Here is an 18,706-nt window from a genome sequence, read left to right as displayed (position 1 = left end):
TGGTTATTTTAGATGAAGGACACGAGGAAAATGTACCTGATACTATGATTAAGGCATAGAAAAGGTACCATAAATGCAGTTAAGTTTGTTGGAACGTTTAAACATTTTGCATCTAAAAGCTTTCATTGAACATTCGAAACAGACCGTAGTTGTTAGTAAATCCCAGCAGTACTGATCTGGCCATGGATAGATCCTGTGGAAGAAGCGCCAACTGTTGCACCTTTATTCTCATGAAAGGAACCCGTACTCGATTTGAACCTCTGGTCGATCTTGAGGACCTTTTATACTGTAAGGAAAACCTCTGGGAGACTTAGTAGCTCAGGTTACTGAAAAGGGACATCATAAGTTGGAATGAACTCCAGACATCCTACAGCTACGCTAGCATGGGGGGAAAATCTGCCTCATTTGTACAGATGTCATAATCAATTTATTTTGAGGTGTGAACGACTAAACCATAACTTCTAGACCAGAACCTATAGCTCAACCTGAAGCAAACTGTCGCGCAATAGAGAAAGTAAGTGTAGGTTGGCTTTGGAGAATATAGAAAGTTTGGCGAGAGTTGCTTGACAGGGTTGGGGTGGTCAATTATCATTTAAATGGGAAGTACAAATTGTTGGTCGTAATGGAACTACACATCTCTTGGCCTTTGAGAAAAGTATCTTGTCATTCTTGAATCGTGTGATGGAATTCCATCCCAACAGAGAATGTATAGCTGTCCAAAAACACAACTCCCTTGGTGATAGATTCCCTGTTAATGAAAACCACTCTGACCGATCTCCCAGCGGAGCTTCATGTGGTTCTGATTACTCTGGGCTACTTAGTTCCACAAAATTTCATGCAGCCCACTAGTGTTTTCATGATTATGTCGGTTTTCCAGCTCTTAATGAGGTTCGCTCGTAAGTAGCCTGTGCCCTATGGGTGTTCAAAAGTCATTCATCAAATCACCTGTATATTTGTTTGCTGTACAATAAAATGTTGGGTAATAAGAATTACTGATTGAGCCTTCAAGATTATTCACCTCGCATGGGAACCATGGTCGTTAATATCCAAAATGCTTATTTTTGGATTAGTTTACTAAATTCAACTCCATGGTGCAGGGTTTCTGATGAACTCCAGCGCCGTTGTTGAGCAGAGACCATATTTTGTGGAATTCAGCTCAGACTATATCGATTTGCCCACGATACAATACTTTTAAAAAAAGTCAATTATTTAACGCTTCCCTTGTACCTATGTTTGTCCTTTGTAGTTGCGTGCCTTTTTGTTTGCTTAAATCCATACTTTTTAAATGAACGTTAATCAAATACAGACTACGCAGGTCTGTCTCCAAATACTCATAAAATCACAATCTACAAATGGTGTGAAGTTGCCATCTTCGAGAAACCGAAACGAGCAAAGTGATTACCTTTTAATAAAAAAAGTATGGATTTCAAAACATAGGTAGAAGGTAAGCGTTTCATAATTTACATTTTTTTTTTTAAAGTATTGACCCTGGGCGAATCAATATATTCTGAGCTGAATTCCAAAGTCTGGTCTCCGCTCAACTCCGGTGGTGGGGTTCATCAGAAACCCTGCACCATGGAGTTGAGCTTAGTCAGCAAATGTTGTACCAAAAGTCTGTAGTTCCTTGACTATGCAGCGTTAAAGAAAACAAATAGATGAATTCCCATCTTTCAAGACTAAACGTGGTCTCGGCATCCATTCTAATATTAATCCGGTGAGATAAGTGTATCAACATCCAGTGTCAATAAGATTCGATTTGATGAAAGAAGCCTAGAAGTATCCCTGACTGATTGGGATGAGACTAATTAATGGAACACTGAGTTGGGGCAAAGAAGGGGTCATTGGGAGTTCAATGCAATTCTCAGATAACGTCATTTGACCTGAAGCGATTGTCAGGTGGCTGCAACAGGGAAACATTATCGGCAGTGAAGACTTTCATCCATCTTGTTCTAAGTGTCAGGTGGGCCATAAAACCACAAACTGTTCCCCTTTGGTGTGTCATATAGGTGAAATCATTACAAAACATTTGCAATAGTGAACTGGGAAATATTGTTATTTACATTTGGCAAGAGGGTTTAGTCAAATCCCTTTACAGATAATACTTTTTTTTTTAAAGAAACAATAGCATTGTAAGTCCAGTAGGTAGGAAATTGGCATCTTGGTGTCACTGATTTGCAGCAACAATGCTGTGCACCCAGACTACCGGTACAGTTACACACCGGTCTGATAATGCGATTCTCCTTACATGCGCCCCAGCCGGGGTGGGTAGCAAGCCTCTCCATCAGACAGCTGATTGGACCTGACGAGTCCGTCCGGATGGGTTGACTGCATAGGGCTGGGCTGCTGAGCAAGGTGCCTCGGAGCACTCCTCGAATGAAACTGAAATGCAGTGGTGTGTGTGCTGGGTTGAATGGTTTGCCAAACTTCAGACTTAAAGATGCAGTCCCGGATCTTAAGCACTTACATATTCACAAAATATATTTAAAAAAAATGTTTAGCTCATAAGCACTACTTCCAAAACTACTATGTGAAATTATACAAAAGCCCCGGAGCATCACTTTAACAGTAAGATTCCCTCAAGGTTTTGAGTGGTGTGTGTCTATCTGCGCTGGATTGAAGGGTTTACCATAGACATTACATTACTATTCCTTTGTCTCTAATGTCTATGGTTTGTCCCATCAACATGGTGAGCAGAGCTTGCAGGCAGACCAATACAGCTCGAATTACCGAGTGTAAAGGATCTATGTAATAAAGTGATACATGGTGTGGATGTGATTGAAGTGGGGCCAAATCCAAACGAGCAGACTGTTCAGTCCGGGCCAGATCCTGAGGCTCCCACGGTGGAAACTGAAATTCGACTATGGCTGAAGGATTCATAAGATCCCAAGTTACAGGACACTGAAAGGGTTCAGGTCTCTACTCACACGCTCTACCAAACTGCATGTATGGTGTAGTCGAAGGCTAACCGCTTGCAAACCTGCCTAAAGCCCTGTTTATACCTGGTTCTAACAGGTATAATTTGTTTTCTTGTCCACATTCTGATTGTGCCCACATTTATAGACAGGTGTAGACAATTAAGACACACATTATCTAATTGTGATCAGATCTTCCTGACCAACTCCGGAGGTAGTCGGAGAACCATTGTAGCTGGATATCAATCAAGTGTAAACAGATCTGGATGATGAAGCCATTGAAATCATAATTATACAGGTCTATAAATTAATTGTCTTAAAATTAATAGATTAACATTATTTTGAAAGAATATCAGTCAAATTTTTTTACATACAGGGTACATGTACATACCGGGATATCTGGTCACCATGTTGACATAGAGACATTTTACTTGCATGTGTAGATGCAACAGCTATGTGGGAACCAATCAAAATGTGGATAAGATCAAGAAAGGTATAAACAAGGCTTAAACCATGTGTGCATCTTAAAATGGCACACCGTTCCCTATGGGCCCTGGTCAAAACTGGTGCACTACTACTACTACTACTATTTGCACTTCAGGGTGCCATTTGGGGATGCAGGCCATCTCTGTTGAAAGCACTACTCATTACTGTGTGTGCCGGTCCTAAAGGAGCTCATTGTACTTTGTTGACTGTTGCATTATACTGGTTATTTTGTGCGTTGTGACAGTAGTTTTGTTACACTCAATTGTTGTATTCCACAAGGAGAAATGATGGTATGCTAAAGGAAGCGTGACCTTCCATGACACAGAAACAAAAGGACACTAGATGTCACTGCTGTACACAACACAGTATCGTCTGGAAAAGGGGGGATCCTTTTGCAACTTTAATATCTGTGTGCCATCTTTTGAGGCAGTTTCATTATTGTGCAAACGACAAACATATAAACGATGTAAAAAAACAAGATAAAATATAAAACATGATAGTTTTTCTGACTGAGCACAAGGCGACCCGTGTTTTATGTCAGAAAAATGACATGATATACAATATAATGAAAAGGCCTACTCTGCAAACACAACTGATAACATACTCCCTGAAAAGAGGTTAGTTTATTTAAAAAAGTTTATTTATTAACAGTTGTGTTAACACATTAATCTAAATAACATTTATATTACTACTACTAAAATCTTATTCCGGAATGGATTGAGTGATGTACATTATGAGACAAAGGCACAGCAGCTCTAGCCTCGTACAACCATCCTGGACTAGCGAGCTTACATTCTGTTTTGCTAAGAGATCATGATGGTAGTACGAGGCTACAACAACTCTATAGTAGAGCTCTGTATGGTCAGTCTAGCACAAGTCAGCGTTTAGAGTAAGCCAACACTGTCCAACTCTAATTCGGAATCATCTTGTATATGTGCACTGTACCAGAATCAGGTTGGAGCCCTTAGGTTGTGGGCCGTCTGCATCCGCTGCCGTCTCTTCTCCATGGCCTGCTGTTTCTTCAGTTCAATCTCCACCACAGAACATTTCCCAGCTGCTTGGGTTGAAGCGAAAGCTGAAAAAAAATGATAAGCAGATGAGTCAAGAGGAGGGTTACACCATCATTGATTCTCAGTGAAGTACAAGTCTAATGAATATTACTATTTTATCACAGCAATAGAAGGGCTCAGTATTCTGGGGCGAAATGAATTTGAGTAAATGCTTTAACATCCCCAATTTTTTTTACATTTGAACCTTTATTTAACTAGGCAAGTCAGTTAAGAACAAATTCTTACATACAATGACGGCCTAGGAACAGTGGGTTACCTGCCTTGTTTAGGGGCAGAACGACAGATTTTAGCTCTGGGATTCGATCTAGCAACCTTTTGGTCACTGGCCCAATGCTCTAACCACTAGGCTACCTGCTGCCCCAAATAGCATTAACCTCATAAAATAAGCATTGATGTCAATGTGCTTACACGTTTCAAGTTGAGATTCGTGCCTTTTTCACAGCTGCATAACACATTTCTTTGCCGTCTCAGACAACTCATGGTAGCTTACCTTTGTTGGTCACAGGGATGGACGTGCAGCCAGACGGTCTCTTAAAGGTGAACCGAGTGGGGGTTTCAGTCACATAGACAGGTGACGGGAATGACGACAGCCGCGCTCCACTCCCAGTGCTTTGTTGATTAGATGTGCTCCCAGCTACACAAGTGCTTTTGACCCGAGTACTTTGGTACGGCCCTTCTCCTGCTGCAGGGTTCTGTAGCCTATACGTGGAGTTAGCGGTAACATTTCCAGCTGAGGAATTGTAACTCTGTCTTTTACAACCAGAGACCACAGTAACAGGTACTTTGTTGTTATTGAAAGAGTGGGTGAAAGTGCTACCGTTCCCGGGGGCCGATCGTGAATTAACTGAAATGTTGGGATATTTGGATTGTGTGGTCTCGGTCGTTTGATTTACATTGGATCTGCTGCTATTCAAAGGTGCAGAGACAGGGACAAACATCTGTCTTTCCATCTGATTACTGGGCAGGGATTGGGTGCGTGTGATAACAGGGTCCTCCATGCTCTGTACCTGGCTTTCCAGGTTATCACAAGCTTGACACAATAGGTCATCATCTTTGTCATCCCAGATGGAGTCAGAAGCAAAGAGAGAGTCCAAGTCATCCTCTGGAATGACGATGTGGCTAGCTGGGGCCTTGATGACACCTGTTCCCTTCATATTGTTGTTCTCTGTGGGCTTGTGGCAAGAGCTATTATCAACCTGAAGGGGCCACGTTGAATAAGAGTTGGAAATGTTTGTGCTTGAGCTGGTTGAGATCGATGTACTTTGAAAAAGAGGCACCTGCGGCCAAGCCTTTATTCCATTAGACTGGTGCTGCGTTTGCTGGCTTAGTTGGTTACTGGACTCCATAGGCGGAGCTTTGTTGATTGGAACGAGACTTGGTTGGTTTTGCCATACGTTCCTATGTGGTGTTGGTTTGACAGTGTCAGAGACATTCCCTGCTTTTGGTAATGCTTCTGAGAGGATACTTTTCGCTTGTACATTAAGATTTGCTTCAAGCGTGAAGGATTTTCTGTTTTTCACAGTTTCATTCTGTCCTTTAGACATAGCTGGTTTTATGTCTCTACTTCCTTGAAGAGCATTTTTGGAAATGGCTGAGGGGTTGATGTTTTCATGTTTTGTTTCATTCGACCCTCTTTGGGTTGAACAATGATTAGGAGTGGCAAAGAGGTCTGGGTTTTGGGTCATCTCAAAAACCAGCGAGTCATCCAGCAAATCATCATTTTCCCAGTCATCGTCAAAGTTATTATTTGCTGAGCTTCTTTTGACAGGATGCGATGAGGAGACGGTCGAAGTGTGGCCATGTATGGAATCTGGATATTTTCCAGGAATGACTTTGGAGGACACAGTGGGAGCAGTCTTCACCTCCAAGGACCGAGGCAATGAATTCTGACTTAAGTTACCACTTATGTGTTGAGTTGGTCCATCAAATAAAAAATCCATATCATCTTCCATCTCATGGTCAGGGGGTATCTGGTCTTTAGAGTTTCCCATGCTGTTTGTTTTAAGGGCGGACTGTGTGCTTTCAGGTGTGACATTACTCAGTAAGGGCGGAGGCTGGTTCTCGTTGCCATCTAAATTCAATATGTCCTCAGAGTCTGACAGAAGCTCCAAACTCTGCTCGTGCATATCATTGACTCGTTCTTCGTCTTGCCTTAACATGTTGAAATCAAACTGTTTCGCCAACTTTAAAAGGTCATCCACTCCATTTGGCCTGTAAAATAAATAAATAAAAATGTAGATATTTGCAAGTGACAAGCTCTGTTCTAATAACTGTTATGTTGTCTTGGGGATTACCTTGGAGATTTCTTCTTGGCCCTGGGCTGCTGTATCTCTGGGGTGCAGGGAATAGCACTGTCTCCAATCCACTGGAGCAAGGATGACTCTGGAACTACAGGTCTCCCATGCTTAAATAAGATCAATTATACCAAATATTACTACAGTAAATATTTCAGAGCAACATAACATAGTATCTGTGAGTATTGAACAGCACTATACTAAGAAAGAGCAAAATGAAGAAGATTGGCTATATGATGAAGTATGAGAAAAATCACATCACTGGGTCTAATAATGAACATTGTTCTAGTTTGAACATTATTTTTTTTTTTTGATGGCACCCTTGTGGCTAGCTAGCCAGAGTGTTACCAACCTTGGGAGCTATCCTGTTGACGATTTCGGAAATGTCCACAATTCCAACATTTGCAGAGTACTTCTTGCCTCTTTTGCTAACTAAGAAGGAACATGAAAAAAGTTAAGACAGATAAGCTGAGGTAAACTTTAAAAATGTATAGTTATATTGACATGTAAATATAATTACCTGTCCTAAGGGGTGAAGGGGAAGTGGCATCCCAAATGATATCCTGTTGAAGCTCTGATTCATTCATTGGTGACTCTCCTTTGTTGAATACATTGCTGTATCTTGATCTTGTCACACGAGTTGGCGTCTTGAAATCTGATGTTAGATATGTGAATGAGTATGTAATTGTAATTGGCACACGTGGTAACAGTTAGCTAACTAACTAGCTAAACTAAAAAAGTAGCTAGCTACATGCCATTAACTCCTAGCTAGTTAGCAAACTAAACTTCATTCAACATGGAGTGGAGTTTACTCAGCTACTAGCTAGCTAGCTTTGGGCACCATCTAGCTAGAACATAGGTAATGTTATATACACTAACTAGCTAGCACAAGTAACATTAGTAGATCAACACCGTACATTAGCTAGGTACGTTACATAGCTAATACGCTGTTTTCATAACTTACTGGCTACAGGAATAGCTATTTAGCTAGCTACTTAGCTGAATCAGTGGCTGGTCATTTCAACACATCATTCGTGGCTTGCAAGCTACTGACCTTGACAGGTTTTTGGAAAATCAATGAGAGATGGAGTTGCTTGCGTTTGTTTGGGGCTTCTTCTCAGTCTGTTTGTTTTCGGTTTCCCTCCACCTTGCTTGCTCTCGTCTGTCATATTGTTCGCAGGGACAGTAACTGGCATTTATAGTGAAACTTTATATAAAGATATGTAGGTACCAGAATGTATTTAAATACATCGTGTAATAGCGAAATGTAGACAAGTTGTTTTGGAACAACGTCAGAGATTCAAACATTCCGCCATGTTGTTCCCATGATTCAGTTCGACTTCCGTTTCAGAATGTTTTCTTTTTCCGAGGGAATCCAATTTGCGTTGTTGCTGCGCATCAAATACAAGCATGCATAGACATACAACGACAACATACAACTAAAATAGCTACTGTTCCGAATTGGAAATGTTAGATTTGTTATGAATTATTTTGTTACATTTGGTTAAATAAAGGATACATTACATTAGTATTATTATTATTATTTATGTATATATTCAATAGCATAGTCCATGTGTATTATGTGGTCTAGATCTTTATGGCACAGCTTTCTCTGAAGCCATAGTGTCAGTTTATCATCAAGCCCATCTTCCCACCCGCCCCCTTTACTTACTACAGTTGGCCTACTGTTATTATTATTATTATTTTTATGTAACTTTAATGTAAATGGATAACGTATATTATTTTACATTTCAAACAAGCAATGGACATTTAACTTTTTTCCTTTTTTGTTCATGAAAAAAAAATAACGTATGAGAAATTGTATGAATTGTATTTCCATTTTTGTCGGTGGCTCCTATAATATATTTCATATGGGCCTCATCAGGCTCTTTCTCAGAAAAGTCTGGAGGCAATGTCTGCTGCTACAGCATGGTGAAAAGTCACAGTAACACCTTCTGTCACACCAAATGTGAACATTCCGCCCAAATGATAGTGAGATGAAAGAGCAGGGGCCATAGGCCCGTCACTTCCAATTTAGGTATGAAGCGTCAAACCCACAGCCAGGAGATGCCTTGGTGGCCTCTTTTGTTGGAAAATTCAAAACCAAAATGTCATTTGCCTTGGAGGGAATACCATGACTGTACAGAGCCCCAAACCTCAACACACTGACCATCCTTCATTTGTTTATCTAGCCATAGGTGATTATATGGCACCTAATGGCGAAGCACTAATTGGTGAGTTCATTAGGGGAATGTCATTGGTGTGAATGGAGCATATTGCAGATCACAGTTGTGGTAGTTTGGTGGAATTTCTGAGCGAACTCCAGCACTGTCTGCTCCTCTTGTGCCTGAGTGCTTTCCACTGGCAGTGTGGGCAGACATTTGAACGGCAAGATATAAGCATACAGATAAATGTAAGTCCTTGCAGGCAACAATGGGTGATAATCTGGACATATAGAATACGCCAAATATTTGCTGGCTCCTCTAGGCTACTTCTGTGTGTTTACACACTGTTGAGCTTCCAACGAGGGTGGAGTTAGTTATGTATCCCTTGGTGATTCCGGACTGTGACGGACCCCCTAGCATTCATCAACATCCCTTCACTTTGAAATGCCATACCACTGCAACTGGCTCCTGTCCAATGACAGATATGCACGATATTTCATGGAGGGTGCCTCGGAATAGAATACCCTGCTGTGCTAAAGAAAACTTTGTGTTTCTATGCACTGAAAAACAATCCATCGCCGTGCTGTCAGGGGGAAAAAGGTACATACCTGTTTTTTGCATTAGAGTGGGTAGGCTTCTATTGGGCTAAATAAAAATGTTCCCCCAACATATTTAAAATGTGAGTCGTGACAATGGCCCAGGCTCTAATTTAAGTGCACAGACCTTTCAGGTTAGCAGATCTCTTTAGAGCCGCCTCAGATGATGTTTTGTAATCTCTACTCAATCATTGTCTATTTAGGCCTACACTCTTTGGAATAAAAGGTTCCAAAAGGGTTCTTTGCGGAGAGATAGGGTTCTACCAAGAACAGTTTTGATCAGAAGAACCTTTTTTGGAAGACAAGGGTTCTTTGTAAGGCAAAGGGTTCTACCTAGAACCTTTATCATCATAAGAACTGTTTTTGCTGATGAAGGGTTCTTTGATGATTCTTTGGAAGGTAAGAATGGTTCTACATAGAACCATATATAATATTTCCCAGCATGCTCTATTGCAGGGAGATTTTCCTAATTGTTTGTTTTACTGTAGTATCTGTGTTTTTGCATGTACATTGATTGGTTGATATGTTTTATGCCTACACAAATAAATAAAACTATAAATAACATAGTTTTCTAAACAAATCCAATCAGTTGGATTTATTGCACACGTTACTGACATGGTTGTTCCAGTTTAGATGATTGAGGTAGTCTGTATTTAATCTTCCCTAACCTGGCAGTCATTCTGAATGCAGGTTGCGGGTAATTAACAATTCCACTTGTTGGATATCCTAACTCTGGCTGGATTCCAATAGGAATTACATATCACTTTGCAAGCCAGCATAATGTGACTTGCAGGACTAGTGTGGCCTGTAAACCAGGAGGTTTAACTAGGCCCCTCAAAGAAAGGCCTTATGATACATGTAATGTATTGTCATAAATAATCAAATTTTAAAAGATAATAAGGCTTGTGGGAAACTGTTCATAGAGGGTTCTAGGAAGAATCTTCCAACGATTAAAGGGTTCTTGGTAGAACCCTTCATAGACGCTTCTAGGAATAACCTTTAGATGATAAAATGGTTATTTGTAGAACCATTCATAGAGGGTTCTAGGCTGAACCCTTCATAGAGGGTTCTAGGTAGTACCATATGAATTATTTGATTAACCCTGCATAGAGGACAAAGCCCCCCTCTGAGCAAGGCCCCAACCACCCTATTGTTTAAAAAAAAAACTTTACAGACCATGAGTGGTCTTGTTGCACTACATGTAATGAGGACATGAATAAGTGTTGCCATACAACACTCCTTCCGGGCCCTCCAACTGCTCTTAAACGCTAGTAAAACCAAATGCATGCTTTTCAACCGTTCGCTGCCCGCACCCGCCCGCCCGACTAGCATCACCACCCTGGACGTTCCGACCTAGAATATGTGGACAACTATAAATACCTAGGTGTCTGGCTAGACTGTAAACTCTCCTTCCAGACTCATATTAAACATCTCCAATCCAAAATCAAATCTAGAATCGGCTTTCTATTTCGCAACAAAGCCTCCTCCACTCACGCCGCCAAACTTACCCTAGTAAAACTGACTATCCTACAGATCCTCGACTTCGGCGATGTCATCTACAAAATAGCTTCCAATACTCTACTCAGCAAATTGGAAGCAGTCTATCACAGTGCCATACGTTTTGTTACCAAATCAACTTATACCACCCACCACTGCGACCTGTATGCTCTAGTCGGCTGGCCCTCGCTACATATTAGTCGCCAGACCCGCTCCAGGTCATCTATAAGTCTATGCTAGGTAAAGCTCCGCCTTATCTCAGTTCACTGGTCACGATAACAACAGCTACCCTTGGCACACGTTCCAGCAGGTATATCTCAATGATCATCCCCAAAGCCAACACCTCATTTCGCCGCCTTTCCTTCCAGTTCTCTGCTGCCAGTGACTGGAACGAATTGCAAGAATCGCTGAAGTTGGAGACTTTTTTTCCATCACCAACTCTAAACATCAACTATCTGAGCAGCTAACCAATTGCTGCAGCTGTACATAGTCCATATGTATGGACCCACCCAATCTACCTACCTCATCCCCATACAGTTTTTATTTTATTTACTTTTCTGCTCTTTTGTACACCAGTATCTCTACTTGCACATCATCATCTGCTCATTCATCACTCCAGTGTTAATCTGCTAAATTGTAATTATTCGCTCCTATGGCCTATTTTTTGCCTACCTCCTCATGCCTTATGCACACACTGTATATATACTTTATTTTTTTCTACTGTGTCATTGACTTGTTTATTGTGTTATTGGCTTGTTTATTGTTTACTCCATGTGTAACTCTGTGTTGTTGTCTGTGTCACACTGCTTTGCTTTATCTTGGCCAGGTCGCAGTTGCAAATGAGAACTTGTTCTCAACTAGCCTACCTGGATTAAATAAAGGTGAAATAAATTGTAAAAAATAAGGGGTCCTTGTGGTATAGCTGGCCCTGCTCATTCCTTATTATATACTGAAGAAAAATATAAATGCAACATGCAACAATTTCAATGATTTTACTGAGTTACAGTTTATAAAGGAAATCAGTCAATTGAAATAAATTCATTAGGCCCTAATCTATGGATTTCACATGACTGGGCAGGGGCGCAGCCATGGGTGGGCCTTGGAGGTCATAGGCTGGGAGTCAGGCCCAGTCAATCAGAATGAGTTTTTCCCTCCAAAAGGGCTTTATTACAGACAGAAATATTCCTCAGTTTCATCAGCTGTCCAGATGGCTGGTCTCAGACGATCCCGCAGGTGAAGAAGCCAGATGTGGAGGTCCTCGGCTGGCGTGGGTACACATGGACTGCAGTTGTGAGGCTGGTTGAACGTTCTGCCAAATTCTCTAAAACAGCATTGGAGGAGGCTTATGGTAGAGAAATTAATATTATGTTCTCTGGCAACAGCTCAGGTGGACATTCCTGAAGTCAGCATGCCAATTGCACCCCCCCCCACAAAACTCCAGACATCTGTGGCATTGTGTTGTATGACAAACATGTACATTTTAGAGTGGCCTTTTATTGTCCCCAGCACAAGGTGCACCTGTGTAATGATGATGCTGTTTAATCAACTTCTTGATATGCCACACCTGTCAGGTGGATGGATTAATCTTGGTAAAGGAGAAATGCTCATTAACAGTGATTTAAACAAATTTGTCCACAGAATTTGAGAGAAATAAGCTTTTAGTGTGGGACAATTCTGGGATATTTTATTTCAGCTCATGAAACATGGGACCAACACTTCACATGTTGCGTTTATATATTTTTTCAGTGTAATTTAGGATTTTAGACAAATCTGACGGAGTTAACCAAATTTCCGGATACATCTTTTAGGAATCCAAGTTTTGAGATAAATATTCTTTAAAGTCACAGAGTGTCACGCCCTGACCTTAGAGATCCTTTTTTTTCTCTATGTTTGGTTAGGTCAGGGTGTGACTCGGGTGGGAAAGTCTATGTTTTCTATTTCTTTGTTTTTGAACGTGTGTGTGTGTGTGTGTGTGTGTGTGTGTGTGTGTGTGTGTGTGTGTGTGTGTGTGTGTGTGTGTGTGTGTGTGTGTGTGTGTGTGTGTGTGTGTGTGTGTGTGTGTTTCCCAATCAGAGGCAGCTGTCTATCGTTGTCTCTGATTGGGGATCACATATAAGTTGTAATTTTCCTTTTGGGTTTTGTGGGACCTTGTTTTCTGTTAAGTATCTGAGCCTGACAGAACTGTGCATTTTCATTTTTTTGTCTTTGTTATTTTGTTTGGTGTCATCAATAAAAATATGATGTACGCCTACAACGCTGCGCCTTGGTCTCCTACAAACTAGAGCTATTGCTAGAAACTATATAAGATAATTTGTCAGTTAAAATCCATTATCAAATCTAATTTTATTGGTCACATACACATGGTTAGCAGATGTTAATGCGAGTGTAGCGAAGTGCGGTAATATCAAAAAAAGTAATCTAACAATTTCACAATAACTACCTTGTACACACAAGTATGAAGGAATGAATAAGAATATGTACAGTGGGGCAAAAAAGCATTTAGTCAGCTACCAATTGTGCAAGTTCTCCCACTTAAAAAGATGAGAGAGGCCTGTAATTTCCATCATAGGTACACTTCAACTATGACAGACAAAATGAGAAAAGAAATCCAGAAAATCACATTGTAGGATTTTTTATGAATTTATTTGCAAATTATGGTGGAAAATAAGTATTTGGTCACCTTCAAACAAGCAAGATTTCTGGCTCTCACAGACCTATAACTTCTTCTTTAAGAGGCTCCTCTGTCCTCCACTCGTTACCCTTATTAATGGCACCTGTTTGAACTTGTTATCAGCATAAAAGACACCTGTCCACAGCCTCAAACAGTCACACTCCAAACTACACTATGGCCAAGACCAAAGAGCTGTCAAAGGACACCAGAAACAAAATTGTAGACCTGCACCAGGCTGGGATGACTGAATCCGCAATAGGTAAGCAGCTTGGTTTGAAGAAATCAAGTGTGGGAGCAATTATTAGGAAATGGAAGACATACAAGACCACTGATAATCTCCCTCGATCTGCGGATCCACGCAAGATCTCACCCTGTGGGGTCAAAATGATCACAAGAACGGTGAGCAAAAATCCCAGAACCACACGGGGGGACCTAGTGAATGACCTGCAGAGAGCTGGGACCAAGTAACAAAGCCTACCATTAGTAACACACTACGCCGCCAGGGACTCAAATCCTGTCCTCCAGTACATGTCCAGGCCCATCTGAAGTTTGCTATAGAGAGCATTTGGATGATCCAGAAGAAGATTGGGAGAATGTCATATGGTCAGATGAAACCAAAATATAACTTTTTGGTAAAAACTCAACTCGTCGTGTTTGGAGGACAAAGAATGCTGAGTTGCATCCAAAGAACACCATACCTACTGTGAAGCATGGGGGTGGAAACATCATGCTTTGGGGCTGTTTTTCTGCAAAGGGACCAGGACGACTGATCCGTGTAAAGGAAAGAATGAATGGGGCCATGTATCGTGAGATTTTGAGTGAAAACCTCCTTCCAAGGGCATTGAAGATTAAACGTTGCTGGGTCTTTCAGCATGAAAATGATCCCAAACACACCGCACGGGCAATGAAGGAGTGGATTCGTAGGAAGCATTTCAAGGTCCTGCAGTGGCCTAGCCAGTCTCCAGATGTCAACCCCATAGAAAATATTTGGAGGGAGTTGAAAGTCCGTGTTGCCCAGCAACAGCCCCAAAACATCACTGCTCTAGAGGAGATCTGCATGGAGGAATGGGCCAAAATACCAACAACAGTGTGTGAAAACCTTGTGAAGACTTACAGAAAATGACCTCTGTCATTGCCAACAAAGGGTATATAACAAAGTATTGAGATAAACTTTTGTTATTGACCAAATACTTATTTTCCACCATAATTTGCAAATAAATTCATTAAAAATCCTACAATGTGATTTTCTGTATTTTTTTCTTCTCATTTTGTCTTTCATAGTTGAAGTGTACCTATGATGAAAATTACCGGCATCTCTCATCTTTTTAAGTGGGAGAACTTTCATAATTGGTGGCTGACTAAATACGTTTTTGCCCCACTGTAGGTATACCTCTTGTCCAGATGGGTTAGGGCATTGTGCAGTGTGATTGCGATTGTGTTGTCTGTGGACCTATCGGGGCGGTAAGCAAATTGGAGTAGCTCTTGGGTGTCAGGTAGGGTGGAGGTGATATGATCCTCGACTAGTCTCTCAAAGCACTTCATGACGGAAGTGAGTGCTACGGAGCGATAGTCGTTTAACTCAGTTACCTTAGATTTTTTGGGAACAGGAACAATGGTGGCCCTCTTGAAGCATGTGGGAACAGCAGACTGGTTTAGGGATTGATTGAATATGTCCGTAAACACACCAGCTGTTCTGCGCCTGCTCTGACGACGCGGCTAGGGATGCCGTCTGAGCCGGCAGCTTTGCCAGTTTTTAGAATTTTAAACACTTTTTTTGGAGAGTTTCTAACAGGAGATAAGGAGATACCGGTAAGTATTTTTTTATTTTACATATTTAATTTCAAAATGTTATTTTATATGAATTTCTCTCTCTCTATACGTACATATAGCTGTTGATAAGATCAATATTTTTTTGGCCTTATAAGGGCATTTACAGGTGTAACAGTATAGCTTCCTTCCCCTCGCCCCGGGCTCGAACCAGGGTCCCTCTGCACACATCAACAACTGACTTCCACGAAGCATCATTACCCATCGCGCCACAAAAGCCACGGCCCTTGCAGAGCAAGGGGAACAACTACTTCAAGGCCTCAGAGGGAGTGATGTCACCAGTTGAAACGCTATTAGCGCGCACCACCGCTAACTAGCTAGCCATTTCACATCGGTTACACAGGCATAGAGCCGACATGGAAGTGACTAATATTGAAAGTATTTAGAAAATTCTCAAACAAATCTTTTCCATTATAGAATTATCCCAAATGTAAATATGAATCTTAAATTATGCAATTAAATCACATTTGCTCAACTGTAAAATGAAAGTTTCCCTACCAAACAAAGATTGTCCCAACTTTCAAGAATCTCTGAGCTAATTTCCTGCAATTCTATATATTTTGCCATGAGCCTTAAAGTGAATTACCTCTAATTCTAAACATTTCTTTCTTGGCTTATGACATGTCCATATGCTATCTGGGGGGCCTGACCTCTGAGGGGACTCCAACCCCTTTCCCCCCCCAAAAAATATATTTTTATTGTGGGTTGGGTGCCCCCAAAGCTTGTGGGACGTAACTATTGTCTCATAAAGTATATCATAGTAACGGTCTCTGTGGATGATAATTATTCCGGAGAGCTGAACAGGTTTATTTTTTGATTTTCCTGGTATTTTTAACCATGCTGCCAAGAAACTGTCAATGTGTTTCGGCCACATTTATTTGAAGAATAAAATGAGAGAAATTAGGCAATTTAACAGTTATGAGAAATAGGGTGCTTTGTTGAGAGAGAAAAAAGACAGTTTAGCAAAGGCAGCTTTTGCGATTTGCTGCCTTTAAGAATCTCAGAATTCCCCCAAAACTGGAAAATGTCTGCTTCCGTGGAAACATTTGTCCCGAAATTGTGTCATCCAGAACGAAAGAAAAAAATCATTTCAAAGTGATCAGGAAAAAATATTTCCTAATTCAAAACAGTGGAGTCATTGCTTAACTGCTGAAAAACAAGGATATTTCTGGAAGGAATGTCACTTGAGAAAAGCATGAAGCACTTTTAAATAGAAAAACATTTAACTTAATGAAACATGGGGGTTGGCACTTGAATCAGAGAAGAAGCCAGATGAAGCTATAAAAAAAACAACCGAGCAGACACGATGTCACAACCGCATTGAATGTCTTCCTTTGACTATCGGAATCATTTTTAATAGTGGGAGATGTGCAGCTAAACCCTTGGCCACGCTTGAAACGGAACATCATCGGTAAACACATTTGTTAAGTCTCCCCGAGCGTCGGCGTACCGTTTACCCACGCTGCACTTGAAATATAATGTTTCGAGAGCCCCCTTTAGATTTCCACTTCAACACACACTTTAATGTGTGCAAATGACTCTCGACTACAGTTTCATTACCGGACCATAAATTATAGAATAAGTGGTTCAGTCAGATCCAACTGAAAGCCCTCCAAAAAGTTACCCCTGAAAGTGCCCACTTATTCACTTCATTGTCAAATATGCATGTGTTTAAGTTGAGTTTAATACAGCATTTATTGCCACTGACTGGTCTGAGCTATTGTAATGTAATGTAATGCAATGCATGTCATATGGCTTTGAGTTCCTAGTATTGTGGGAAGTATGAATGGGAGACACGGAACACAGCTCAATAAAGTTGTGTGTCCTGAGGGAAAAGGGCAGCATTTGTCAGTCATGTCAAGATGTGCCAGTAAGATCTCCAGCCATCCTTAAACGATGCTTAGAGCAACGAACACTGCATGCACAGTGATTGCCTTATTGTGTTTGAGTTTGGCTAAAGCAGTACTCCTCCACTGAAAGCGGGAAGTGTCCAAACTTGACTCTTAACAGAGCACATAGGTCCTACATGGGATGGATGATTGTGAACGTGGTTCGTTTAGGCTTTGTTTCATTTCCTAACATGGAAATCCTAGGATACGTTAAAGTACAGCAGCAGAACCCATTTCAATCAAATTAGCTTGTTAGGGCGTTCGTAAAAACAACACTGTAATAGCAAGGGTCTGCAATAAAGCATGTTCATGAAGCACCGTTATTATTCAACCTCCAGGCCACCTGTCGAGGGATGATCTTAGACCTACCTGCATCCATAAAGCGTTTCAGGAAAGGAGTGCTAATCTAGCACCAGTTTTGCCTTTTAGATCAGAATGTATGACATTACAGGGGAGACCTGAGTGTAGAACAGCACTCCTACTCTGAGTTGCTTTATGAATACAGTCGCAGGTCTACTCTGAGTTGCTTTATGAATACAGTCTCAGGTCTACTCTGAGTTGCTTTATGAATACAGTCTCAGGTCTACTCTGAGTTGCTTTATGAATACAGTCGCAGGTCTACTCTGAGTTGCTTTATGAATACAGTCTCAGGTCTACTCTGAGTTGCTTTATGAATACAGTCTCAGGTCTACTCTGAGTTGCTTTATGAATACAGTCTCAGGTCTACTCTGAGTTGCTTTATGAATACAGTCGCAGGTCTACTCTGAGTTGCTTTATGAATACAGTCTCAGGTCTACTCTGAGTTGCTTTATGAATACAGTCGCAGGTCTACTCTGAGTTGCTTTATGAATACAGTCTCAGGTCTACTCTGAGTTGCTTTATGAATACAGTCTCAGGTCTACTCTGAGTTGCTTTATGAATACAGTCTCAGGTCTACTCTGAGTTGCTTTATGAATACAGTCTCAGGTCTACTCTGAGTTGCTTTATGAATACAGTCACAGGTCTACTCTGAGTTGCTTTATGAATACAGTCGCAGGTCTACTCTGAGTTGCTTTATGAATACAGTCTCAGGTCTACTCTGAGTTGCTTTATGAATACAGTCTCAGGTCTACTCTGAGTTGCTTTATGAATACAGTCTCAGGTCTACTCTGAGTTGCTTTATGAATACAGTCTCAGGTCCACTCTGAGAGGTTCCACTGAGCACTGTGGTCTGTACAACAGCATAACTTGTTTCCCAGACTCATTTCATATCTGGTTCCCGGGACAGTTCCTTCGGAGGCAGAGTGAAGCCTGCTTGGC

At 41.1% G+C, this 18,706-nt stretch overlaps 1 protein-coding gene across 1 annotated transcript; it reads right to left on the bottom strand.

Annotated features, from left to right (window-relative positions):
* Positions 1-3,784: 3,784 nt before the first annotated feature.
* On the bottom strand, positions 3,785-8,111 carry etaa1a (ETAA1 activator of ATR kinase a). Its single transcript, XM_046311766.1, has 6 exons — positions 7,817-8,111; positions 7,283-7,417; positions 7,115-7,194; positions 6,763-6,872; positions 4,959-6,679; positions 3,785-4,473 (listed from the first exon to the last, which is right to left on the bottom strand). The coding sequence occupies exons 1-6, from the start codon at positions 7,956-7,958 to the stop codon at positions 4,349-4,351; spliced, it is 2,313 nt and encodes a 770-aa protein (XP_046167722.1). The 5' UTR covers positions 7,959-8,111; the 3' UTR covers positions 3,785-4,348.
* Between the last annotated feature and the right edge of the window lie 10,595 nt (positions 8,112-18,706).

This window comes from Oncorhynchus gorbuscha, linkage group LG18, assembly GCF_021184085.1.
Source record: "Oncorhynchus gorbuscha isolate QuinsamMale2020 ecotype Even-year linkage group LG18, OgorEven_v1.0, whole genome shotgun sequence".
NCBI lineage: Eukaryota > Metazoa > Chordata > Actinopteri > Salmoniformes > Salmonidae > Oncorhynchus > Oncorhynchus gorbuscha.
This window is presented reverse-complemented; position numbering and strand designations above follow the sequence as displayed.

Excerpts from the sequence above, each read along its gene's own strand:
- etaa1a (XM_046311766.1), bottom strand. The coding sequence starts at position 7,958 with ATGCCAGTTACTGTCCCTGCGAACAATATGACAGACGAGAGCAAGCAA. Across the intron at positions 6,680-6,762 it reads GCCAAGAAGAAATCTCCAAG|GCCAAATGGAGTGGATGACC; the intron begins GTAATCCCCAAG and ends TTTATTTTACAG. Across the intron at positions 4,474-4,958 it reads CATCCCTGTGACCAACAAAG|CTTTCGCTTCAACCCAAGCA; the intron begins GTAAGCTACCAT and ends ATTTTTTTTCAG.